Here is a 20,449-nt window from a genome sequence, read left to right as displayed (position 1 = left end):
CAGTCTGTGTTTCTTCAGCCTTCCATCACCATTTTCCAGATGCTGATGTTGCTAAAAAAAAAAAAAAGTCCAGTTAAACAGAGGACAAGGAGGAAAATGGGAGATTAAAAGACTTTGTAAAAAGGAACTTCTTTGTCAGAGGCATTGGGTGCATCTACACTGGCCAGAAAGTTCCAGGCTGCTCCTGGAGTATTCTGGCCCCAGAACTGCCCCGAATTTACCATGTTATCTCCACATTCTGGAGTGATACTGGGTGTCTACAAATGTGTTTCACTGTGCCACCTGGCACTGCTGGTATGACCACTCTTTTTGAGGTCGAAAATGAGATGCCCAGTATTGATTGCACAGCTGGGCATCTCGTTTTGACCTCAAAGGGAATGACATGTGCCAGTGGTGGTGATGCTGGATGGCATAGTGGGATGCTGGGTAAACAAGCCACCTGGCATTGCTCCAGAATGCTCCAGCTTTTCTTGGAAACTCTAGAGCAGAAGGTAAGTCTTTTAATGCAGTTTAAAGCACTGATAGCCTGGATTCAATATGGAACTGGCCTCACATTGTGAAGATGCTCTGCAGTCAAATTGGAGCTTTGGTCCTGCATTGGGAAGACAGGCTGTGGCGAGGGTGGGATGCGGGGAAGCAGGTTCCTTTGGCCCATGTAGATGTGCCCTTTATTAACTGAGGTATGCCTATACACAAATTGAAGTTAGATATACAGTATGTCTGTATGTGTTACTGTAAATATGCTAGGCAATTATTTTCAATGGATAAAGGAAAAAGGGGATAGCATAAGGACAATGATGTTTCCTCATTCTCTCACTTTGAGAAGCATTTAACAAGGAAGGTATGCAGCTTTGAGGAAGATATTTCAATCTGTAAAATTGGATGCAGAATTGATACATTTCAAACAGGCCTAGTTCTTTGCCTTTAGCAGCAAGCAAGTGCACAGATAATCAAATATTGGACGCCTGTTTTCTCTCTCCCTCTATCTCCAAGATATAATAAACGCCAATGGCAAAATTTATAACCGTGTGAGGCTGATGTTAAGGAAGACACCAGCTTTCCATCTGATAAGGAGCTTGGCAACCTGAAATTGGAGGCTGGAGGGATGAGAATACCGAGGCAAAACAACACCAGGCTTTAAATACAAAGGTGGTTCTATGAAATTAGTTCCAGCTGGGTCAGTTTCCTCTTTTTCTTTCCAGTGGATCTGTTGTCTTGTGAAGACTGCATAGCTCCAGAAGACACCTGTCATGGCAAGATCCAACATTGCTTCTTGGGTGAAGATACCTGTGGCACCTTCTTAGGAGAAAGCACCCTCGGTACATAAACTGGAAGAGGTCTTTTAAAAAATTTCCTTTATTTCAGGGATGGGCAATTGACACTATTGAGGACCACTTTTATATCCTGAGAGCCTCCAGGGCTGCATGGACTACAAATGTGTACAAGGGGTCGGGCGGACAAGGTAAATATAGTTGGGAGTGAAGGTATGAGAATTGACTAAGAATTCCAAATGCCCCTCCTTAAACTGCCAATCTCAGGACTCCATTGAATGAAACCATGACAGTTATAGTGGAATAATGACACTATATTTCTATAGTGTGAATGGGCCCATAGTCCTGTCTAATGGAATCCTGGGATTGACATTTAGATTTCTCATGCTGAGAGCTCTACTCTCTCACCCAACAATAAACCCTAAGATACCAAAAGATAAAACCCTGACGGTTAAAATGGAACACTAGTGTTATAATTGTCTAGTGTGAATGAGCCCCAAGAGAAAGGCCAGTCCCCGAGATCTTGGGACCTAGGTAGGTTCCTATGGGAGAATATGGTCTTAAGCCTTGATCCACATCTCATAGGTTTGCATAATGCTTGTGTCAGGTTTTTCCCCTGAAGTATATCAGGCAATAATATCCTTTCCAATCACTTTCTTTCTTGATATAGGCCCGGCCACATATAAAGGTGTCCTGAAGACCTGTACAGAGGAAAACACTTGAAAAGCTGGCGTCCAGACAATTACGATTGGCCCTGGGATAAAGTTCCGGAGGAATGCTATATGCTGCAAACAAGAAAGCTGCAATAGCGAGTCAGCTAAATGCACGTAACTCACACACTCATCAGAATTTAAGGATGAGTCTCCACTTTCCATAGAGTCGTGGTATCTGTCGAGTATGCTTTGATTGAGAGTTCCTGCATGGGGGTTGGACTGGATGGTCCTTGTGGTCTCTTCCAACTCTATGATTCCAGTTCAAAATGGAGCACCCAGCCAAGTGGTTGATGCTGGATGCCTTGTTTCTGACCTCAGAGGAAGCAACTCATGCCAGTGGAAGTGGCACATGACACAGCAAGGATGAGTATGCAAACAGCCACCCAGCATCACTATGAAATGTGAAGGTAATGGGGAATCTGGAGCAACTTTGAAGCCAGAATACTCTGGGAACATCCTGCAGTATTCTGGCCAGCATAGATATGCACTACTTCTTTAGAATCACAAAACAGCTATTAGTTTATCAACACCTTCCATGTCCAGATGGTGTGAAGTCTCGTATACCAATATTTATGGGCTGATCTCTATACTTGCAAGGCATTCCTAGGAAGAACACACAAGGACTAAAGTTCTATAGGGTTGGCTTTTGGTGTTTAATTTATTGAATTTTCTTCTTCTTTATCTTTTTTCATGCTCTAATTCCACTGCTTTTATTATTCTTATTCTTTTTTCTACAGTACTTACAGCCAATACCACATTGAATGGACTCAGCTGCCCAGTTTGCTATGCCGAAGATGCAGATCTGTGTGAAGTCAATGGGACTATGGATTGTACTGGATCTGAGAACCATTGTGTCTACATTACGGGCACATTGGACTCCTTAGTAAACATCAGTAAGTCTTTAAATGTCTGTGTGTTTTATTTCCATAGTAGGATAGATAAGTTCCAATTTCTAACACATTCTTTAAAATGTGTTTCTTTAAAACATCACATTTTACCACATTGTCACTTGGACCACATGAAAGTATGCTTATGTAATCACATTTATTCTGTGCATACAATATTGTAACTGAAAGGTATAATTTTAATTTTGATAGTTGTTTACATCACAACTATTGCCGTTAGTTTCAGCGATATATAGAAATTATGATCTATGAATAACACTAGTACCAAGAACATTATTAAGGATTCTGTATGGTGTGGTATAGGAGAAACTCAGTGGAGGAGATGATGCCATGAGTTACAACACTGGGTGACACCAACCCTAGTGACCCAACTGTATGTAACAGAATCCTTGCCCATATAATTCAATGGACTAAACACAGGGCAGTTGTAATAACAGATTTTAGTTAGTCAAGGCTAACATAAACCCAATTGCTTTCCATGGATCTGTTCTATTCTATGTATGCTTATACCTTGATCTACCCTAATGAATTAAACTAAGTCTATACAGTACCTGAATTCTCTAGTCTAGATGACACGACTTGGTGTAACTCTGGTTATCCCAGTGGATCTGCTTTTTGGAGCATTTCAGAAGGGAGCATCAAGTGCCCCTTATTCCAGGTGTCGATGAGAATGGAAGCTACCCTTTCTTCTCCACAAGGGTAGCAAGAATTAATAAGGGTACATCGTTGCAATCAAGCAGGAGTCAAGGGTATGGGGATGAGGCTGGCAGCAAGCTCCCAACTGTTGCTATGTGTCTGGGAAAGGAGTCCAGGCAGAAAGCCCCCAATGACTTTGATAAAATTTGTGCTCCATCAGCACTGTTTGGGCTTTTGACCAAAATGGCATTGTCTTGTTTGGATTCAAACTCAGCATTTTCTTTTGCAGCTGCCATCAGCACCAGATTTTCTGCCATAGGCTGTGCTACAAAAAGCATCTGTGAACTTGGGATGGGACTGAGTGTTTTTTCAGGTGTTTTCACATTCACCCTATCCACAATTAAGGAATGTCATCCAGCCACCATCACAAAGGATTCTGTGTGCTTTCACCATCTCTCTTGGGGAGACCCCATTGCTATTGGCATCATGTCCTCTTTCAGTTCCCTAACTCACCACCGTTCCTTCCTGTTGACAAAACACTCCCTTTAGTCTTGCTTTCTTGACATTTATGCTCCTGGTTTCCTTGCACTTACAAGATACAGAAGAAGTTTGGTCCTGCCACTTCCTTCCTTCTGAAGCAGAAAAACAACTGACTTGCAGCTGTGATCTAAGAGTGTTCCTTGTTGAATAAGTGATATGAAAATGAGTTGGTATTTCCAGTATTAAAAGCATTGATTAAAGAAAAGCTATATTTATTTCAATTGCACTGGCATTTTCCCCCTTTCCCTTTTCAGTGTAATATGTCTCCCCAAAGAAAGCAGTAAAGATGTACTGACCATTCAAAGCACCCATTCCCTGTGAAGATAAGACTAATATAACCCGATTAGAGTGTCGGTCAGGGGGTCCTAGGGTTCAAATACCAAATTGTCCACAAAATACATTGGGAGAACATTGTCCAGTAACTGTTGCTCCCTTGTACACATTCGTTCTGGTCTCTACCTTCCCTTTACCATGATCCCCTTGGTAGCCTATTTTCACAGTGGCAGATCATAAAGTTCCAGCAGCAGAGCTATGTTGGGTGTCTTGGATGGATGGATGGATGGATGGATGGATGGATGTAGGATGTTCAGGAGATGATGGCACAACAGAGATTACCGCAATAGGAAGGGAACAGATGTCACCTCTTCTTGACTTATTGACCTGGGGGCAAAAATATGGCCCCCACACCTCTGATAGATCATTTGGGAGTATTTGCATTGTTTTTACCCATAGGAGATCCAGGGGCTATACAAATAACCCCAGAGGCCACATGCAGCCCACAGTCTGCCATTTGCTCATCTAGGGGAAGGCAGTGGCAGCTAGTTTGGATTTAGCTGGAACATTAACAGAGGTGTCCAAGACACTGAATTGACTGGAGGGATGGAAATCTGAAAAGGAAACTGATCTAGGTAATAGGCTTACACCTCTTGGGCAGCTCTTTCAGTGTTTGATCAAAATCCAAGAACAGATTCACTACCCCACTCACATGGAGCCTACCAGTTGTCCCTGGGAAGGGAGACAGCCTAGACAGCCTGGACTGTGTGATACATTGCTATGGATTGGTTCTTTCAAAACGCACACACACAACAGACAAAAAACCCTTTCTCTTTCCAGCGGCTTCTCTCTGAGGATGCTTTTGTTCTCTTTCTGAAATTGGTCCTGGGACAAGAAAGAAAGAGCAATGGAGGGGAATTCCCTCCTCTCTCTAATATACTGTTGACAACAACAACAACTTTCCTCGACTTTTCAATGAGTTCTGGGAATGGCCACTTCAGAGGAAAGTAATGCCCTCACCATAACACCCCAAACAAACCCTTTGAACAATGCACAACTGTGTAGAGAGCAACAGCATTTTGCTCCTTGGTCTTTCAAAACCCAGAGGATTACAAAAGCACTCATTTGTTTTCATTGGTGAAATGTTGAAACAGGATTTCACTAAATCTAGATCCAGCCAAGGGAACATGTGGTTTAAATTTAGCTTGTGTCCCTCCTCGCCCCCTGTTCCCACTCAAGCGTTCTTGGCTTGGGCTGGTGCCCACCAAAGGCAAGAACAGCCTGTACAGATATTAAAAGGAACTCCTCTTTCTGCCTATAAATAAATCTGAGTCAAGGAGTGAGGAGTGTCCCGCATTGCTGGGTCCAATAACACACATGTGCATCCAGGGCTTCTTTGGAAGGGGTTGGCAGCAAGATGGAAAAGATAAGAGGAGGCAATCTAGTTTGGCATGTGGAACTTTAATCCCTTCATCCAGAATTGTTTTCGCCTACCTCGGACCACTTACTGTTGTGAATAATAATAATAATCATAATACTAATAAATGTTATCCATATCCCGCCTCTCCGGTTGGATCGAGGCAGCTTCCAATAAGAATAAAATACAATACAAATACAATAAAATACCAAATAAACCCAGCCTTGCCACTGACAGCAAGCAGCTGCCCAGTGGGAGGCTTGCCCAAATTTTCTCATGAACTGCCAAGTCTCATGTGTGTGTGTGTGTTTGTACAGTTTATTTCTTCACTGGCCCTCAGCAAAGGATCCAAAGCTTGCTGGAACTCGGAGTCACTGGAACTATACCTGTTGCTTCCCCACATCTCCTGTCTGACCAAGGTCTCCTTCCATTGCATCTATAAACTGGCACTTCTGATTCCACCGCCACCAGGATTATGTTGCAGGAAGATAGAGGAATGCACGGATTTCGTCCTTAGGTCTTCATTGGACAGGTGCCACAACACCGCCCTAAGCTGGGATCCAAGTCCCAGAAAACTGTCAGTACATCAGCATTGTTTCGATGTTTTCCTCAAGTTTTCTGGGAAGTGGCTGGCCTCTTTGAGAACCTTGCTGCTCCGCCTCCAGCAGCACAAGTTTTCCTTTTTTAATTAACTTCTTGCACACAGTAGTTTTGATGCCTCCACCCTTTTTGAGAAGATAGCTGGCAAGTCCCCCACCCCTCTCTTTTTCTTTTCCTTTTCCAGAAACCTCCCAACTGCATCAGAGAAACAGAAACTCTGCTCCATTCAAGACTTGCAATTACAGTTCTGGTCCTGGCTTCCAGATGTCTTCTGGGATTATGCAGCTCTCTCTTGGCATCTGTCTCCTTGCCACATGCATAGCTTTCGGTGAGTATGGCAGATTTCGGGAGGCTCCCAAGACTCCCAATTTTCATGGTCCCAGAAATTCTCTGCTTGCTCCAAATAACTTCAACATACATTTCTCTCCAGATAGTTAACTTTTTCTCCGTAGTGCAAGCTGCAGCCTTTTGAAACGAGAATAAGGATTTACAACTAGTATATATTGGCATGCAAATACTACTGGAGTGGTGTCTTATGAAGAATTTTGGGGTGGTCTATTAAGTTTGATGAATGGTAGCTTCAGGCTGCTGAATAATTTCTGACTACTATGGGTTGAGAGGGACAGGTAGAATGAGGTGGCATTTCTGAGTGAAGCCCAAAGGGGAAAAAAGCAAGTTATTCACGTTTTTGCTCAATTGTGTTGTTTATGCATTTTAATAGCTTTTGTGAAGTTGAAGGTTTTCATGGCTGTCATCTATAGCTTTTTGTGGTTTTTTCGGGCTATGTGGGCATGTTTTGGAAGAATTTATTCCTGACGTTTTGCCTGAATCTGTGGCTGGGATCTTTAGAGAACTCTGATAGTTTTCGGTAGTTAAACCGAAATCAAAATCCTGTATCCATGTAGTTTAGTTATGCTTCTAAATTAGGCCCCTTTGGACTGTTGTCGTATTTTATAAGGTGAAATGCCTCATAGTGGAGTCAGCTTTTAGAAAGACAGGAAAGATCAACATCAGGGAAGGGGAAAAACCCTTCTTTTTAAGGGGTTATTCAGATATTATTGCTTTTAGCTTGACTATGCAAAGAATCTCACTCACACATTTCAGTTTTGTTTCTCAGAACAGCATCTCTGCACATATCTGCAAGTTCTGTTACTCACACTTTTCTTTACTGCAAATATAGATGGAGCCGATGATGGAGAGTTATTCAAACCATGTTCAAAACATGCAGCACTTTATCCTGGGTCTATCTGCATCGGTTATTCACACAGCCAGCAATGTCACTCTTTTAGGAAAACTCATTAATATCAATTATTCCAGGTTAAGTGGGATTTTTGACACCCCCCCCCCAAAAAAAAAAACTTACTTGTGTGCATTCAAAATGCATCAGAACAACAAAGATTGAACCCAAATTCTGTTATGATAATTTTCACCACCTGAATAACCTGTAAATTCCATTTTAATGGAGTGAGAGGGAGGGAGGGAGAAGTAGGTGCAACTGAGTAACATAGCAGCCCAATTCTTCTATTTCTAAATAATTCCCTGTGACTTTTAGAGTCATGGAAGGATGGACAAAAGAAACATTTGTTCTTTCCAAAACACTGTGCTTCCTTATTTTTTAAACCATGGTTTTCAGCCGTGGCAGCTGGAGACTTATGCAACTGTAACATGTTGCATCTTCTTTGGGTTCCACTCCAAAATAATTGTTATATAGGGTGCTGAACCCTATCATCGAAATAGCTCCTTGGTGAAGTCATTGAAAATTCAAAGTAAAACCAAGAAGGCATTTCCTTCTGTGCCATCCCATCCACAGCCACCCAAACCGGAGAGCGTATTCCTACCTGGCTGTTTCTTGAAATCATCTTTCTGAAACTCTGTAGTTGGTGGGACACCTGTAAGAAGTGTATCACTTTCCTAGAAATGCTCTTCCCCTCTGGAAAAACAAACAGGCAGAGGCTGCCTCTGCACTTGAGAAATAATCCACTTTGATACTGCTTTACCTGGCATGGCTCAGTGTTGGGAAATGCAATTTGTTGTGGCACCAGAGCAAACCTCCAAGATCCACCATCTGCAACCACTCTTCTCAGGTCCTTCAAGTTCATGGTTGTAGCCTCTTTGACTATGTCTATCCATCTGTTATGTGGCCTAACTCTTTTTATCTTACTCCCCTACCTTTCCAAGAATTATAATCTTTTCTATTGAGTCTTGCCTTATCATGAATGTACAAAGGACTCAGTTTAGTCATCTTGGCTTCTAGGAGGTACTCAGACTTGATCTATTCCAGTACCCATTTGTTTGTCCTTTTGGTCATCCATGTTATTCTTAGCATTCCTTTCCAGCACCACATCTCAGATGAGTTGATTCTCTTTCTGTCAGCATTCTTCATTGTCCAGCTGTCACATCTGTACATGATGATAGGAGATACGATGGTTTGGAAGATCCTTATTTTGATGTTCAGTGTTCTTATTTGCTGAACTATTTGCTTCAGCTAATGGTGACTCTGTGAATAAAACCCCTTTTGCAAAGGAATCAGGCAAGGCTGCATTTTATCACCCTATCAGTTCAAATAGTATGCAGAAAATATCATAAACAGAGCAGGTTTAAACATGGAAGAAGGAGGAGTAAAGATAAGAGGAAGAAACATCAACAATCTAATATGTGCCGATGGCACCATAGTACTAGTCAAAAGCATCACAGACTTGGCACATTCACTAAGGAACGGCAAAGAAAAAAGCACAAAGGAAGGCCTTATGTTAAACATAAAGAAAACAAAAAAATTGACGATGGAAGTTTTTCATAAATCCAATCTAGCTTGGATCAAACAGTGATCAGAATGGAGACTGCAGTCAAGAAATCAGAAGAAGATTAGGAAAGGGAAGGGTAGGTATGAAAGAACCAGAGGAAATCCTAAAATGCAAAGATATACAGCTGAACACTAGTTAGAATTGTCCAAGCTATTGTATTCCCCATCACCATGTGAGAACGAGACAGTGAAGAAAGCAGATGGGAAGAAAATTAAATCATCTGAGATGTGATGCTGGAGATGGATGGCCAAAAAGACAAACAATTGGGTCCTAGAACAAATGATGCCTAAACTCTCCCTGGAAGCCAAGATGACTGAATTGAGGCTGTCATACTTCAGCCACATAATGAGAAGGCATGGTCCATAAGAAAAGACAACGTTGCTGTGGAAGGCAGAAGGCAGTAGAAAGAGAGACTGACTGCACACCAAATGAATAAACTCAGTCCAAGAGGCAATGGGCCTGAGCCTGCAGGACCTGAGCAGGGAGGTAGAGGATGGGGAGCTTGGAGACATCTCATTCACAGGGTCACCATGAGTTGAGGTTGGCTTGAAGGCAGTTAACAACAACCACATGAATAAGAGATCTCCACGATACTCGATTTTTAACTGTCCTGTTCAGATTTTGCAAACACAGGGGTCTGGCTTCCTTGATGGAGTCCATCCACTTATGTTGTGGGCTTTCTCTTTTCCTATCATCTCTTCTCATGAGTCCTATTGTCTCATGATATGTCAGAAACATGTTAGTCATTTTGGGTTCTAGTGAAAGTTCGGACCTTATTTTTCTCTCATCCCCTTCATTGTCCTTGTTTTAGTCCATGACATCCTAGCGTTAAATAATAGCAGCTAGAGGGTGTGGTGGAAGCAGAGCCAGGTGCCTGACAGATGGCAGAAGGGCTAGATGAGGACACAGCCTGCAAATAGATACCTCTTTTGCTTTGATCAAATCTCCTCTCCTCGTACCATCTTTCCCTCATTCAAAATCACAGTCATAGAAGAGTGCATTCCTCCCTCCATTATAAATATTCCAGAACATCCACAATACTCTCATCCAAACACTTGGTAGTTATATACACCATGTCCATGTGGATGATAAGACAGTTCCACACATATGTTTTCTTTAAATTAAATCATTCAAGTGACTAAACTCCACCCCGCAACCTCCATCCAAATCATCGATAGCGATGCTCCAGTCAGTATCACCTGGTAGGTTTTTTCTTCTGGAAGAAAGGAGAAGAGGGAAAGGGAATCAAGTAGCAATTTGAAAGACTAAGGGGCTTGGCAGTTACTGCTAAGATGTCTGCACCACCCCTGTAAGCCCTGGGTTGGGGACACAGCAACTGCATATTACACACCCAACCTGGCACAAAAAGAAGCCTCAAAAAGTGGCTTCTTTTTGTGCCAGTGAAACGACACCTATTCTGTGCCGCTGAAGCTTTTCCATGGAGAAAAGCCCTGGTGGCGCAGTGGTTAAATGCCTGTACTGCAGCCATTCACTCGAAACCACAAGGTTGCGAGTTCAAGACCAGCAAAAGGGCCCAAGCTTGACTCAGGCTTGCATCCTTCCGAGGTCGCTAAAATGAGTACCCAGACTGTTGGGGGCAAATTAGCTTACTTGCTAATTTGCTTACTTGCTGTTCACCGCTATGATCTTTGGAATAGCGGTATATAAATAAAACAAATTATTATTATTATTATGGCTCTACATGCTGTGCCAAAGATGCAAAGTGTAGTCAGTGTAGTTGGTCAGGTGGCATGATGCCAGCATGTCACCAGAATGGGGGCAGGTAATGGGCAGTTGCCACATCCCCACTCTGCCTTCATGCCGACGTATTTTGCCAGTCTTATCCATACCCTTTGAGGCAACCTAGTTTTATTTGATTTATCAGCTTACTTATTTCAAAGAATGAGACAGGAGGTTAGTTGAGTAAAGAACCTGAAATACTGTCTGGGCAGAAAGTGGTAACTTCCTCTTCTGAATACTGATTAGAGAAGTATGTATCTCAACTCTCTGCAAAGATGTCAAGTAGACTATGTTGCTGTGAGGCATCAGAAGGAAGCCATATCCTTAAATCCACGGTGTGGATAAAATGGTTACATTCAACTTTTGGACCATACTTCTTTTTGGCCTCGAGAAGAATTTTGTATTGTTTCTTAAGTCTCTTAAAGACACTAGAAGGGGATTCTCCTTGTGGGTCTCCTAAGTTTGACAATCAGATTTTTCTTGGCTGTGATGCAATCCTAGGCCTTGTCTGCACTGCAGAAATAAAGTTCTTTTTTTGACACCACTTTAGCTGTCATGGTTCAGTGCTATGGAATTCTGGGATGTGCAGCTTTATGATATGTTTAGCCTTCTCTGTCAGAGAGCTCTGGTGCTCCCACCAAAACACAGATTTTATAATTCCATAGTATTGAGCCATGACAGTTAAAGTGGTCTCAAATTGCATTATTTCTGTAGTGCATTATTTCTGTCAAACCAGCTCTTGGATTTGATGAAAGTGTTCTGAGTTTGAGTGCTTCAGAGTCAGGTGTTCCTTCAGTTTATCATCCCACAAGTATGGGAGCCATAAACTGCTCCTCATGTGTGCTCTCTGCAGAGTCCTCCTTCCTAGTAAGTCCCACACTCTAACATGATAAATCTCATCCCTAAGAAGAACTTGCTCACAATTGAAGTTCTGCATACCTAAAACTGGAGTATGTTTTAGTGGCAACTTGACTTTTAACGCTGCTAGACACCAGCAATAAATTAATGATGTTGCTATTCTTTTCTTTTCTGTGTTTTTAGGAGTGTCTTTGGAATGTGAGGAGTGCATTGGCGTCGCAAGAAATTGTCATGGGAATACAATAACATGCTCCTCTAACAAAGACACGTGTGCCATCATCTCTTCAGAGAACTTGGGTAAGTGGGAAAGACTTAAAGGCAGGGATGAGTGAGAATTTCATTTCCATTAATTAATTAATTAATTATTCTCCAGCCCATATTAATATAGGAACACAGGAAGCCACCTAACACTGATCAGGATGCATCTACACTGTAGAAATGTTGACACCACTTTAACTGCCACCATGGCCCCATCCTACTGAATCCTGGGATTTGTAGTTTTGTGAGGCACTGGCACGCTTTGTCAGAGACTGCTAAAGACTTTGTAAAACTACAGATCCCATTCTCAATCGGATAGCGTTACAGCAAAGTGGTGTTGAACTGTGTTATTCCTACAGTGTTGATGTACCCTCAGACCATTGATCCATTAGCCCAATACCTTCTAGAGGTTAACCCTCTAACTGAGGATGTCAGCCTCACTGCTGGGTATATTCTTTTTTGTTGCCTCCCCACCATACAGGCACATCATTGCGCAAACACACTGCCAGCGACCCCCAAGTACCTCTGACATTTACCCAGCTGCCATTCCATTGAATGGCCACCGCTTTGAACACAGAGTTGTACTTGTGATGCTCCACCCGTACAGGGCATCCAAGCATCAGTGTGCCGAGTGGTGCATTGGCAAAGCACAATCATGGAGGCCCCACATACATGCCTCCTTCACCCCATGCCCCCCCGTTGGGCTGTCTAGTTTGTTTGTATTGTAATTACATCCATTGGAGTTGACACACTTTTATTTATTTGCTTTGTCGCAGCCCTGCACTCGTGTTGGTGTGTTCATATGCAATGTTAGGGTTAGGGTTATGATGCATTGCTCCTTCAGAACCTTCACAACTGGTCCTTCAGAACCACTTTCACATCAGCATGTTTATATGCAGGATCGAAGAGGTGCATATTTCATGCTAAACTGAACTGTCCCAGCCTTGTTTTGCTCCACATTTTAGCCCCGGTAGCACAGCTTCAATCCGTTTTCCACCCACTTTGGAGGCATGCATCGTCTAAATGTCCTGCCTTCAAAGAGGGTGGAAGCTGCTTTATTTTGCCTATCTGTTTCACCCCAGGGCTGCAAGAACTGTGTCCTGTCCAGATAGAGGAAAGAGAAATGACATTGGCACTTCTTTCTCATCCTTATAAGAACGGCAACAGGGGCGGGTGACAGTCCTGCTGCTTGGTTGTCCCTGTTCCTCCTTTCTTCCCTTGCAATTCAATGGCTATTACTTCACACTTGCTTGGTTGGACAGGTTTTGTATGGAGTGCCAGGAACTAGCGAATAGCTCCTTATGTCTCATCTGAAATGAGATATACACATATGTGATTTCAGGGACTGTCTATACCATACTATACTATTCTAGGCTATTTCATCTCAATCAACTATCTTGTCTGGGTTTTTTTTACTCTTCCAGGACAAAGTGTCATCATGAAGATGTGCATGTCATCTGAAAACTGTGGCCGTGGCCCCACATCTCTCAACATGGGCAGCGCGGGAGTAGCCAGAAGCAACATTATCTGCTGCAGCGGGAATGAATGCAGAAGGGACCCTGCCCCTTGTATGTGACACCTGTCCCACCTTCTTTCCCATCCTTTCTCCCATGCCTTCATCCCTGTTGTTGTTGTTGTGTGCCTTCAATTTGTTTCTGACTTGTGGTGATCCTAAGGTGAACCTATTACGGGGATTTCACGAGAAGAGGTTTTCAGGGATGGTTTGTCATTGCCTTCCTCTGAGGCTGAGAGAGTGTGACTTACCCTCGGTCACTCAGTGTATTTCCATGGCCCAATAGAGATTTGAATCCTGGTCCCCAGAGTTTTAGTCCAAAGCTCAGATTACATTACACTGGTTCTCATTTCAGCTTTACTGTATTTGATTCCCCATCTTCCTGATTTAGGAGATAATCTGATTTTCTAGGCAATGTTCTGAGGGAAATCCCCATTTTAATTTTATTTCATTCTTCTTCTTTTTTTATGAAACAACAACATCTTTTCTTTTCCTCCCTTTCCTTTTCCCATATATGGCTTCAGTAACTGAAGTCTAGGGAGCAGGCGTTGGAAAGGTACGGTTTTTGAAACATGTTCTACGAACATCTGTGTGGTTTACATTCGAGAGCCAAAAGTTGAAATTTCTTAATCTGAGTGTGTTGCCGCAGATGCAAGCAAAAAACCAAACCAAAACAGCTGACAAGCCTTTCATTGTTCGCTTTTCTCACCCTCAGCTGAACTTTCCTCTCTAAACAGCTCTCCCAGGACTCAGTACAGATTCAGAGTTTTTGTTGTCAGCTACTTGTTTCCTCTCCTTGGATGCTCAGATTGCTAGATACAGCCAGTCAGAAGTGCAGAAAAGACTGTGAAGGAAAGGAGGAAGGGGAGGTAGAAGAGAAGAAACTGTTTACAGACTGCCAAAATAAAGCTGCTTTGGGTCTCTTTGGAGGTATGCTGTTTAAATGATGCATGCATCCTAAGAATCTGGAAGCTGCACCAAAGCTGCACTCCAGTGCTTAGGAATGGAGTGTGGCTTTGGGGCGACCTCCGGACTCTTAGGACCCATGCATCATTTAAATAGCATACCTCCAAAGAGACCCGAAGCAGCTTTATTTTGGCAGTCTGTAACAGGCCTTAGGGTACATCTCCATTGTAGAATTAATGCAATTCGACACCACTCTAATTGTCAAGGCTCCATTCTGCAAGATCCCGGGATGTGTAGTTTTGCAAAGTTCCAGCAGTCTTTGGCAGAGAAAGAGAAAGACTTTGTGAAACTACAGATCTCTGGATTCCATAGGATGGAGCTACAGCACTTAAAGTGGTGTCAAACTGTGTGATTTCTACAGTGCAGATGTACCCTTAGACAAAGACAGACCTTGCTTCACTCCTTCTCCTACTTGCCCAGCTACCTACTTGCAGGTTGCCATTCTGAATTACAGTTACGGATTCAAATGTATGAACAGTACATACCGGTAGTTATAACTGTGGCACTATTGTCATGTTTATAAATGTCCTCTCAAACCTCCTTTACCAGGCAGGAGCTGCATTTGGGCCAAAGAGGTCTGGTTAGCTGTTTGAGGTTTAAGGAGGAGGATGTTTCCATTCCTTTCCACCAGTGAGTAAAGCTGTGACATTCAGAAGTGTGCTGTTCCCCATCTTATGAAATCCTGGGATTTCTAGTTTTACAAGGTCTTTAGCCTTCTCTGCCAAAGCGTGTTGGTGCTTCACAATAAATCCAAGGATTCTGCATGATGGAACCATGTCAATTAAAACGGTGCCAAACTGGATTATTTCTACAGTATAGTTGCACCCTAGGTGGGTTTAGAGAAAGCATATCCTGTGCATTATCAGCATGGAAGAAAATTGCCCAATGAAGCCAGGAAGCATGTGAGATATGTGGGATTTTCTTCCCAGTCACCTGGGCAGCAATGTTCGTCTTCCATCCCAAGTCCTGAGTGACTCGCTTTTTGTTGTTGTTGTTGTTGTTGTTGTTGCAGTGCCACCCAGAAACACCACTTTGAATGGAAAGAAGTGCCCAGCTTGCTATGCTTTGGGTTCTGAGTGCAAGGATGAGATCACTGAATGCGTTGGAGATGAAAACTTTTGCTATGCGATGTCTGGGACTACATCCATGGGTAAGGAGTCAGAGAAGCACACTCTTTCTCGTTTGGAATGTCAATGCTGAAGAACTGATTTTAGCCCAAAGGCTGTAGACAGTCGATTTAGTTTCTAGACCAGGGTTTGGCAACTTCTTGTCCTCCAAATGCTATGAGAGTGCAACTCCCATTGCCCCAACCACCACTACCATGCACTGGTTAGGACTCATGGAAGCTGTAGTTCCACAATGCCTGGAGGGTGACAGGTTCCTCATCCTTGCTGTAGCAACTCTAAGAAACACTGAACCCATACTGGCTGGAGGATTCATGGCAGCCCCAATCTTTTCCAGACTTTGGACCTGAGAGGCAGCTAAAAAGATTAATGTTGTCAATGAAGAGGAGCCAAATTACATCAAATAGCCTAGTGTTTATCAAGCTATCTGATGTAATGAGTCAACAGACCCTTTCTCAATGTGCCAGGAACTGGTGCCATATTTATGGCATCTAGAATTCAGGGTCAGACATATGCATCTGTCTTCATGGTGCCTACATTATCATGATCGTGACCCCATTGTCACAGACATAATTGCCTCCACAAACCTACTTTACCAAGCAACAGTTGTTCAGACAGATGATGGTTCCACTTTCTTCCTACAAGTCATCAAGGCAGTGATGATCACAAGTAAGACCTCTGTAAGAATTCACAGTCATATCCTCATTGGTTGGTAGGGGTGGTGGTGGTGGTCAAAATGTCATCTGTCCTGTGCCAGTCACTAGCAGAATGGACCCTCTTCTGTCTGCACAGCTGATGCCTGGTAAAGGTTTTTCTTAGAAGGGAAGTTGGACTGGTAGATGCTACTTAGGGGCTGGACAGATGGCGCCCATTTCTGCCTTGGATGGAGACTACAGCAACCAAATGCCACGGCCTCCAAGAGGCCTAAAAAGAACCCACTCCACTTTGGGTTCTTTTTAGGCCGTGCAAGGGGCGCTATTAACATGCTCATGCGCCATGATGCTGACCAAACGGCGTGGTGATGTTTGGGTGCTGCACCACGTGGACATCATCATGGTGTGCCCCGTATGATTGGGTGTGCAACATGATGGCGGCCAGGGTGCGTGATAGGGTTGCTGAGCATGTAAGTGCTCAGACCCTGCGCATCCCTACTGTGGGCCCAGGTCGGTACAAAGCACCCGTCTATACCAGCCCTTAGTTACACAGTTAAAGTAGTTGTGTAACTACAAGTACAGGATGTAGAATTCTGTCGTATACTTATTGTGTTGATCTACAAGCCACTACTTTTGAATAGTGATGTTTCAGCCTACAGCCAAAAGTGCTTTTCTCATTTGTATTAATCCTTTTCTGTTCTTCCCTGAGATTAAATGCCATTGCCCCAAGGGCAAGAGAAGAAGGGGCAGATCCTGAGATCTGGGAATTGTAGGACTGTGTGAAGAGGCAAATGATGCCTGCTTTGGACACTTCTGCCTCACTCATGCCAACTGAGACACAGCAAGGGAGTTTCAGCCTACAGCCAAAAGTGCTTTTCTCATTTGTATTAATCCTTTTCAGTTTTTTTTCTTTCCAGGAAAGGTTAATACAACAGTCAATTTGAAGGGCTGTGCAAATGAGGCTTCCTGCTATGAAATGAAGAACAGTGATGCCTCCCTAGCTGGGATCAGTGTCATTTCTGAAGTCCGATGCACAAGTGGGGCAACAGCCAGCACTTCAGAAATCTTTGGACTCCTCTACCCACTCCTTGCTGGAGTGCTGTTTATGAAGTTCTTTGTTTAATTCTTTCCGCAACACCACACACCATGTATGTGGCTGTGTGTGTATGTGTGTATTAAGAATGAAACACATGCATGTTCAAGAAATGTGTTTCTCAAGTGTTGGGAAATGGATGAGGAGAATCCTGGACTGATGTGAATCATTGTAGGTCAAGGCTTATTCTACATAAAATGTGCACCTGGTTATTTGGCAGTATAACATCCCAATGACATTTTCTGTATAGGAAACATTTTACCTATCCAAAATAATATTTATATGAAGACATACTATTTTATACAGAAGAATTGTTATTTCCTGAATTGAAATTTTTGGGTTTTCTGCACACAATCTCCCTCCAAAACATGGATTTTGTGTTGCAAATAGCCGTCGGAAATTGGACAGTTCACGAGAATTTACTCATAATTTCCTTTGAGAATGAATGCAGTAAAGAATTACATCGTGTGTCTGTATGTGTATACATTCATACTTGCTTTGTACTGTTATTAGGTATACAGGACTATTATCAAGCTTTCTGTAAAACATTTATCCTACCATTACGTAGGACTTACTACTTATATTTTTCATGCTGCTCCCTAGAGGTTTTAATTGTGAAGACACAAACTTAGCTCCAAAAATGAAACTTAGCTGTCAAAAGAACATCAAGCATCAGAAGTAATGAAATTTTGGGGAGGAGGGGTAGAGAAGAAAAAGAAGAACGCAGAAGATGCATACTTTCATTTTTAGGATTTGTCACTTGCCATAGATTTCCAAAAGGAGAAATGAAAGTAGATCTCACTGTAATAGTGTCATTCTTGCTGTTTTAGATAACACTGGCTGGAATCCGATTGTTGAACAACACATCCATTGTTGAATAGTGAGCCAACATATTGGGAAATCCTGCTGATTCAATGGCTCTAGTTTAGCCATAGGATTTAGGCCATCATGCTTAGATCAGTACCATGTTTTATTTTCCAGTTAGTTAATCTAGGCTGCATCTACACTGCAGAAATAATGCAGTTTGACACCGCTTTAACTGCCATGGCTCCATTCTATAGAATCCTGGGAATTGTAGTTTGTTGCGGCACCAGAAGTCTGCAACAGAGAAGGTGAAATATAACACAAAACTACAGATCCTAGAATTCCATTGCATTGAGCCATGGCAGTTAAAGTGGTGTCAAACTGCATTATTCCTGCAGTGCAAAAGCAGCCCCAGTTATATCTATGTGAAATGTGTCTTCCCTTCAAATAACCACCACAGAGTCCAGCAATGGGATATTGGCAGCTACTTCTCTGAAGTGGGATGGAGGGCTACTTCCAACCTTATCCTTCCTCAGGCTTCACTTAGGACCACCATCCTCCTGAAGGGCATTTAAACCCAAGAAGTGCGTGAATGATGTTGGATGCTTTCAGTCCTTCATGAAAATATCATTACATTTCCATGATATCTTTCTACTCTTTCTCTGTTTTCTGTTTTTCTTTCTCCTTTTATTTACCTGACATGGCATTTCAGTGTGATAAATATGCTGAAGAATCTAGGCTAGACTCAATTATAAGGCTTGCGACGAAAAACCATTTTTCAACATTGTAGCCGTTTTAATGAATTGTGGGGTGCTGAATTTGAAAAAAGCCAAATAAAAATGACATGCCACATACAGTTCTTTCACAAATCTGATATATTTCTAAATCAAGTCAGTTGTTATTCAGCTTTAAGTGTGAATGGTGATCTTCCAGTGCGATTTCTTTTAGTGCTTTTGAGTATCTATTTCAAACAACTCAAATGATAAAATTCAGCATGGACAAAGGTGCCACATATGTTTGTTTTGGTGGGAATTACAGTTTTCCAAGCCCCACATCAATCAGAGAATGCACATCCACCATCGGTTGTTTTGGCACCTTTGCAAGCACTGCTTTTAAGGACATATAGGAGTTGTAGTCCATCTCACTGAACAGCAAAGAGTCTACAGAAGCTGGTCTAAGGCAGCGCAGCCTACTAGTGTGGCATAGAGTGGTGATACACAGTAATATATATATGTGTGATGCTGAATGTGCTGTTCTTCCCTGAGATTAAATGCCATTGCCCCAAGGGCAAGAGAAGAAGGGGCAGATCCTGAGATCTGGGAATTGTAGGACTGTGTGAAGAGGCAAATGATGCCTGCTTTGGACACTTCTGCCTCACTCATGCCAACTGAGACACAGCAAGGGAGTTACCCTTCCCAGAGATCTGAAGGGTTCTGGTTCTGATCTCACAGAGCTGACTAATTCTGGTTGAAACTCTTTAATGCACCCCCTTGATCTTTTATTCATTGATATCATAACTTCCTCATAGACATAAGACTACATTAGGCATACTGTATTATTCATTAGTAGATAGATGATGAATGCATTGTGTAGTAGCATGCATAATGCATAGATGCAGAGTACAGTGCTGCTGTATCAGTTATCCACTTCTATGGGATTTCTTTGAGCAGAGAATTTAATGTTCATTCCGAGTATTTTTGGCTTCATAAGGTACTCTGTGTCCTAAGCCCTGGGGACAAGAAATGGCCCATCAGTATTGCAGACTTTTAAGTTGGAGGCAGGGAGCAACAATAGACTTCACTTCTAGTTTTACGTTACATATAGTTCTTCATCCCTTATATTTTCAGTGTGGGACATTGCTTCTCTCAGAACTCATAGAAATAATATTCTGAACTATATTGTTATATTGGTATATACACATAACAGGGCCTTCTCAGTAGCAGCACCACGAATGCAAAACTCTTGCACCCGAGGAAGTTAGGCTGGATTCATCCCTTTTAAGGTTGTGGCAGGCCACGAAAACAGTATTTTTCAACATGACGGTTGATGTCTGACATTGCTGTGCTTTGTTTTTAAAATTGTATTTTAAAACTGTATTTTAAGAGTGTTTTTATATGTTTTCTTTAAATTTAAGAGTATTTTAATGTGTTTTATAGTTTTTTGTTTTTTTTAATCTTTCTACTCTTTGTTTTTTATTTGTTCATCAACCCAGGAGCTTTTCTTGGCTGGAAGATGATACAGAACTATCTGAAATAAATAAAGGAAGGCGTAAAAAGCACTAAAA

General features: G+C 42.3%; 1 protein-coding gene across 2 annotated transcripts; it reads left to right on the top strand.

Annotated features, from left to right (window-relative positions):
• The first annotated feature begins 6,082 nt into the window (after positions 1-6,082).
• LOC149304446 (phospholipase A2 inhibitor gamma subunit B-like) lies at positions 6,083-20,449 on the top strand. 2 transcript variants are annotated; one of them, XM_089478358.1, is made up of 6 exons: positions 6,083-6,287; positions 6,540-6,683; positions 11,938-12,051; positions 13,437-13,580; positions 15,504-15,641; positions 17,186-20,449. In XM_089478358.1, the coding sequence occupies exons 2-6, from the start codon at positions 6,620-6,622 to the stop codon at positions 17,389-17,391; spliced, it is 666 nt and encodes a 221-aa protein (XP_089334484.1). In that variant the 5' UTR covers positions 6,083-6,287; positions 6,540-6,619; the 3' UTR covers positions 17,392-20,449. The 2 variants fall into 2 exon arrangements, with proteins under 2 accessions (XP_089334484.1, XP_089334483.1); XM_089478357.1 differs by having other exon boundaries at positions 6,083-6,332.

Source organism: Sceloporus occidentalis, unplaced genomic scaffold (assembly GCF_023333645.1).
Source record: "Sceloporus occidentalis isolate IW3139 unplaced genomic scaffold, rSceOcc1.0.p SCAF_13, whole genome shotgun sequence".
NCBI lineage: Eukaryota > Metazoa > Chordata > Lepidosauria > Squamata > Phrynosomatidae > Sceloporus > Sceloporus occidentalis.
The sequence above is the reverse complement of the archived record's forward strand: the minus strand, read 5'-3'. Positions and strand labels throughout refer to the sequence as shown.

What these genes read in the sequence shown, in the direction of transcription:
- LOC149304446 (XM_089478358.1), top strand. Translation starts at nt 6,620, where the DNA reads ATGTCTTCTGGGATTATGCAGCTCTCTCTTGGCATCTGTCTCCTTGCC. An exon ending in CAGAAGGGACCCTGCCCCTT is followed by an intron (nt 13,581 to 15,503) that starts GTATGTGACACC and finishes TTGTTGTTGCAG; the next exon opens with TGCCACCCAGAAACACCACT. An exon ending in GTCTGGGACTACATCCATGG is followed by an intron (nt 15,642 to 17,185) that starts GTAAGGAGTCAG and finishes TTTTCTTTCCAG; the next exon opens with GAAAGGTTAATACAACAGTC.